Here is a 6,651-nt window from a genome sequence, read left to right on the forward strand (position 1 = left end):
CATATTGCCTTAGGCAAGTCTGCTATACAAGACCTCTTTAAAGTAATGAAGAGCAAAGATGTCAGTTTGAGGACTAAGGTGTGCCTGACCCAAGCCATGGTATTTTCAATAACCTCATATGCATGCAATAATTGGACAGTGAATAAGGAAGACCATAGAAGAATTGATACATCTGTGTTACGGTGTTGGAGGAGAATTTAAAAGTACTTTGGAGTCATTGTCATTAATTTCACAATTAGAAGAATCCCCAGAAGACTGGAGTCCTCAGTTCCACTGGAAAGAACTCGACTCTGGCTTCCCTATTCATTAGATGTGTAAGAACTCAGGTAGGGTACTTAATCTTCAGAGAACTGGCTGCCCTTTCTTTTGTAAAGTGAAGAGAACAACACCTATGTAGTAGGGTTAGATGTGAGAACAATATGGTTTAGTGGAAACAGGAGCCCTTTGACACAACTCTAGCAGAGGAGTATTAAAAAATATCAATTATTTTTCCCTATTCTTTGTTTCTAAACCATATGTTATTTGTGACAGGTTCAAAGGTAGGAGCCTAAAGGAAACCGAACTGGCTCAATAATGCTTTATGAGCACTGCAAAGCTATGTCTACCTCAATTGTAGACATGGAATTCATCCTTCCTAAAAGTGGTGATTCAGTAGTAGAACTCTTACCTCCCATGTGATAGATCCGGGTTTGATTGGAGAGCCAATGCACTTTACATGCAGCCTCCACCCATGAATCTGTGGAAGTTGCATGTTGCTGAAAAGGTTTTAGCACAGCTTCCAAACTAAGACTATGAAGAAGGACCTGATGACCAACATCTTAAAAATAATCAGTCATTAGATCACACTGCCCAATCCTGTTGTGCATGGAGCTGCCATGAGCCATGACAGCAACTACAACAAAAATCTCCATAGATGTGTGTAGCTTAATGATTGTGCCGGACCCAGTGCTGAAATGCTGTCCCTATAGTACTCCATGTTCAAGGTCTTCACTTCTTTTTCTACCTATCTGCCCTGTGTCCTATTCTCTCTGCTTCTCAACTGATAGCAAAATGAATAAAGACATTGTATAAATCTTGGGAGAAATGTATGTGTATGTAAAGACTGTAAGTGTGTTCAAATTACAGCTAGGGATTCGAGAAAGATATGAGCAAGAACTAAGAGGTAAGCTATGAAGTTCTTGACATGCTCCTCCATTTGGGTCTGAAAGAAAGATAATTATGTTTCTCCACCTAAACACATACTTCAAAAAAATTAATAATTTATTGGCCACAACCTTGCTTGAGCAAGTTATTATATGCAAAATAGTATGGAGTGTATGGGGCTGCGCATTTCCACCACTCCTCTAACTGCTGAATAAGACAGAGGTTAGAGTTTTTTTAAAAAATACGTTGACTCCTAATCGTCAATCCTCCAGTCTACTCTGTAAGGTCTAATAAAGAGGTTCTACTCTGTAAAACACATGAGTAAATAAGATGATGACAGGAGGTCTATTCTTTTTCTTTTGCAGAAGGCCTAAGTCATCTTACAATCTTCCACAAATAGTAGCATCATGTGTATTATCCCTTTTCTCCTTTTGTTGCCCTCATTTCAAGTACTGACTAGTGGTAGAGATGGCAGGTCTCTGACTTTACTCTTCACTACACAAATGGGATTTTTCTGGTGACCTTGTTAACTGGGTGGCATGAAGACTTCACAAAACAATTATGCTGGCCTGGCACAATCCTGCCCAGCTCCAGGGGCACCATTCATACTGTAGACTACGTGAATGCTATGTCTGGAGCTCAAGACCATTTATATAGCCTACAACATGAATGGGCTGAGTCGGAACATATGGTAGCATCAGTACACACCATGTAGGAGTCTAACCTGGGACCACTTTCTGGCTCCAGCTTTGTGTAGCCTTACTTTTTTTTTTTTCTTTTAGGAAGGCCAATGTCTTTGCTAACACACACATACAAACACCACCATCACCACCACTACAACCATCACCATTACTGTTTCTAAATTCCATGAGTGGGAATTGACTTGTTGGCAACTAACAGAGAACACTAAAGAGAAAGATGTAACATGGTTTTGCCATGTTGCTTGAAAAAGAAAAAACACAAACTTAACTATAGGGAAGAGACTCTGGCACTCATTCCTCTATCAACCTGACCTCCCTCAGGGCAGGAAGTCTATTAGAACAGCCAGCTAGTAGGCCATCGCATGCCTGGAATTCTTACAGCTGTGGTTCCATGATTTTCTACCTGTGACCACTGGGTGCTACACAGTGAGAGCCCACTCAGCTGTTTAAGCAAGGTGAATGTGGAAAAGACTACACTGCTAAGATGAATGCTGGGTCTTTTGGAGGTATTTACATGAAAACTATGTTCTACATTTCCATGTTTTGCATGGCAATAGGCTGTAGGGCTGGCTAGCATTTTGGACATGTTGAAAGCAACATTGTTTAAATGTAGAGCTGTTCCAAAGTTCTAGCTCTGCTCATTGGCTTTGCACATTCTGCCACTCTGCTTTGCTCACACAAACTAGTCTATAACATATTATTCTAGCTCAACATATATGTGGTTTTCCAGCCCTTGTGGGCAAGGGAAGGAAAGCAAAGTAGGTAGGAGGTAAGATCACATAACATGTGTGATTTATAAACTATGTGACGAGAATGTTTACTTAAAGGTTCATTTCCCCAGATCCTGTTCCTTCCTTCTGTTGCATTCCCCCTCCTACCCACAAAAGAAAAAGAAAATACCAATTTAAAACTTCTTAGCACTCAATGTTGAAGTATTTAAAAACCATTTTGTCTCCAGCTTGTCAATCAGAGTCAGACATTCTCTGATGGATTGACATGAAAGTGGAGTCACTCTAAGGAGCCTTGGTGGTACAGTCTTCAAGTGCTCAGCTGCAAACTGCAAGGTCAATGGTTTGAACCCACCAGTTACTTGTGTGGGAGGAAGATGTGGCAGTCTGCTTCTTTAAAGATTCCCAGCCTTGCCCATCGTATAGGGCTGTTCTACTCTGTCCTATAGGTATGAGTCAGAACTGACTCAATGGCACACAACAACAATGGAGTCATTTTAAGAAACAGAAAAGACAGGGGTGCTGTTTTCTCCAGTCACAGCTCTGTGGGGTGATTGCTGCTCCCCATGATGGGGACATTGGAGGAGAATTTGCTTCCTAAGTCATTAGATTCATGTCTGAGGTAATTTTAGCTGAAGTGCGTCATTAGCTCTAATGGCCTGTACGCAGAGCTAAGGGCACCCATACTCTCAGTGTCACCCATTTGGATCCCAGGTTCTTTCTCTTGGGGATCTGAAGTTCTTGTCCTGGTTTCCACACTCAAACTCTTGTGGGTCTTCTGCCTTGACCTTACCCAGAAGATCCATTCAAGAGCCAAGATGGTCTCAAATTCAACTCTGGGCATTTGAGAGCCCCCAACATCCCTTTCTATTGGTTGCTGAGTCCTATTGCAGCCTCCACCTGGCCCCTCCATCCTGACTTGCACTTCCAGTGATCCCTGAGATTGGGAAAGGCTTTGTCCCGAGCTGTTTAGCCCATCAGTTTCCCTGACAGAGATTCTGTGTGCTATTCAGGACAGCATTCATGATTCGACAATTTTTCGAACTTAGTTGTGTGATTCTAAGTGTGAAGAAAAGAAGACTCCATGTTCCAATCTATGAAGGGTTTGTATGTTTCCAAGAAGGGAGAAGAGTAGGCAATTTCCCCAAACTTAATTCATCAAAGAGCATCCCCTTAAGTATTTATTAATATTTTCTGAGACACAGCATTCACTTAACCATGACTCAGGAAATGCTAACATTTGTATTAGTTCTCCATTGCCCAACAACCTGAGAAAGGAAATCCTGAACCTAGGCACTTGCTTATTTTCATTTCAAAATTTCCAAGAGTGTCATAGCCTGAAATTATTCGCTCACAATTATTCTCTGCTATTAGTTAACAATCACCATTTAAAAGGCTTGCTAATTCTCTGACAGGTTATGTCACCTCCACCTAGACATCATCATTCACTTTAGGATTCATTATTGGTCCTGGGAATAACGAATGGCAATGGTATGGATAGGAATTTAGGAAACTTACTTGAATGAATCAAGAGCATCACTGACTGCGTTGGCAAAGTTGATATCCGTTGGAACATTTTTATATTCCAGACAGTAAGTAGGCCTGACACCAAGAATTTCAACCTCACAGCCTACAAATGGAAAAAAAAAAGAAAAAAGAAAAGAAAGAAAAAGGTGAACAGTTACTTTTTTCCCAACCATTGAGGTAAAATTACAAATTTATTTCAGGAAGCAAACACTTTTAGTAAAAAAATGCTTACTTTTATGAAACAAAGTATTTTAATTTATTGCTCATTGCTGTTGTTGTTAAGTATTGTTGCATCAGTTCTTACTCATAGCAACCCTGTATAGGGTCTCCAAAGAGCGGCTGGTGAATTTGAACTTATGACCTTGTGGTTAGCTTGTACAGTGCTTGTCCTACAGCATCACACCAGGACCCCCTAATAGGTGGCATATTTGACTGTGATATTATTTAGCGATAATAGTGGTTTTCAAATGTCCTGCTTATGCAACTGTAGCTAAAATTGATAATGGCTGTCTTTCTTAATTTGAAACAAAAAAATTAATTAATAATACATGTTGTTGTTGTTAAGTACCATCTAGTCAGTTCTGACTCATAGCAACCCTGTATAGGGTTTCTGAGGATCGGTTGGTGAGTTTGAACAGCTGAACTTTTGGTTTAAACCTGCATTGTGGTCCAGTGCATTATCCTGCAGCGCCACACCAGGAGTACTGCAACATCTGGCTAAAAAGTGACCAGGACCTTCCTCAGTATGTCCAACTCCCCTTAACTCCTAGGCACCCTTGGTGCAAGAGTCCTCGATGCCACAAACAAGAAGAAAGGTATAGAGTGTGGAGGCTCCACCAAGATCTGGTGTGATGCTAAATATCAAAGGGGTGCTCCTGCTCTTGGGTGCCCAGGGTCATGCCTGGGTTCAAGTAGGGATAGGGGGGACTGCCTGGGTGGAATTCCTCCTCTCCCCACAGTGTGAAATCTTACCTATAAATTGTTATAGCTACTGAGTCTTCCAGTGCAGACCCATGCCTGCTATAGACTCAGGTATAAGGTGATTTGTTTGAGAATTTTGAAATAAAAATATCACTAATCTGTGGCATTGCATAAACACTAACTAGACTTAGAGATACTACACGAGATAAGCAAGATTTAAAAACTCTGAAGGAAAGCAGACTCTGAGCTCTGACTTTACCTCTACCAAAATGAAGTCCTGGTGTGACACTATAGGATAAGCACTCGACCTCAAGGCCAGTTTGAACTGTGAGGTTAGAAGTTCAAACTCACCAACCGCTCCTCAGAAATCTTAGGGTCGTTATGAGTCAGAAACAACTCAACGGCATACAACAACAACAAAATGAAGTAAAAGAATCAAAAGCATACAGATGCTGGGAGCTGCTATGGACTCAGTTTCTCTGCTCCAGATCACTGGACAATTAAGTTGGATAATTAATTTGGGAAGAGACAGAAACCCAACTCTATTGTCAGAATACACAGCTGGGGAGGGAAATTTTTTGTCAGTTTGTTCATTTTAAGAACACTTTTTGTTTAGTCAGTTACGAACAGACTTATTGAGTACCTGCTACGAACCAGTCACTATGTTCATACATCAAACAAACAAAGATTAAAAAAAATCCAAAAAAAAACCAAAAACCCAAAAAACATTGTCATTAAGTTGGTTCTAACCCATAGTACCCTGTGGGACAGAATTGAATTGTCCCATAGGATTTTCAAAACTGTAGGTCTTTAGGGAAGCAGATCGTCACATCTTTTTCCCACAAAGGGGCTGGTGAATTCGAGCATCTGACTTTTCAATTAGCAGCCTGGTGCTTAACCACTGTGCCCCCAGGGATCCTTATGTTCATATAAGTGGTTACAAAAATGAATCAGTCAGGGTTTTCATCTTGGAGCATCTCAGAATCTAGTCTAGTAGGGAAAGCTGAAAACAACAACAAAATGGTTATTGCTTAGAATGACTCTATGAGTCACTATGGACAGAGTTGTTGTTGTTGTTGTTAAGTGCTGTTGAGTTGGCTCTGACTCATAGCAACCCTGTATAGGGTTTCTAAGAAGTGGCTGGTGATCTTGAACTGCTGACCTTGTGATTCAAGCTGACCTGCAGTCCAGCACATTAGCCCAGTGCCACAGCAGTACTCCAAGGACAGAGGGGAGCTGCCCAACAAGATTCCCTAGGCTGTAATCTTCATGCTTCCTCCAAACATACATACGTATGTTTGGAGGATTGGAGGGTTTACAGCTGAGGGAATTTGTAGGAGAATCCAGAAATCCATTGTTTTCTAGTTCAAGACTCTCAGCTGTTCCTGGAGCCGCCATCTTTGCAGAGAACATCTTGATTGTATCAGGATTGATAATGAAATTTAAAGTTGACAGTTTCAACATAAAACCAAATGGCCACCACTCGTCTGTCGTGCTGTAGTGGCTTGAGTTGTGGTGATTCTGAGGGCTATGCCACCAGTATTTTAAATAACCAGCAGGGTCACCCATGGTGGACAGGTTTCAGATGAGCTTCCAGACAAAGACAGACTAGGAAGAAAGAGTGATGAACT

At 41.1% G+C, this 6,651-nt stretch overlaps 1 protein-coding gene across 1 annotated transcript in view; it reads right to left on the bottom strand.

The window, feature by feature from the left end:
- ENPP6 (ectonucleotide pyrophosphatase/phosphodiesterase 6) overlaps window positions 1-6,651 on the bottom strand; it is a 149,215-nt gene that overhangs the window by 36,552 nt on the left and 106,012 nt on the right. Inside the window, exon 3 of the mRNA XM_006834428.1 lies at window positions 4,091-4,202. Coding sequence (XP_006834491.1) covers window positions 4,091-4,202 — 112 coding nt within the window. The remainder of the gene's footprint in view (window positions 1-4,090; window positions 4,203-6,651) is intronic.

The sequence above is a fragment of the Chrysochloris asiatica genome, unplaced genomic scaffold (assembly GCF_000296735.1).
Source record: "Chrysochloris asiatica unplaced genomic scaffold, ChrAsi1.0 scaffold00011, whole genome shotgun sequence".
Taxonomy (NCBI): Eukaryota; Metazoa; Chordata; class Mammalia; order Afrosoricida; family Chrysochloridae; genus Chrysochloris; species Chrysochloris asiatica.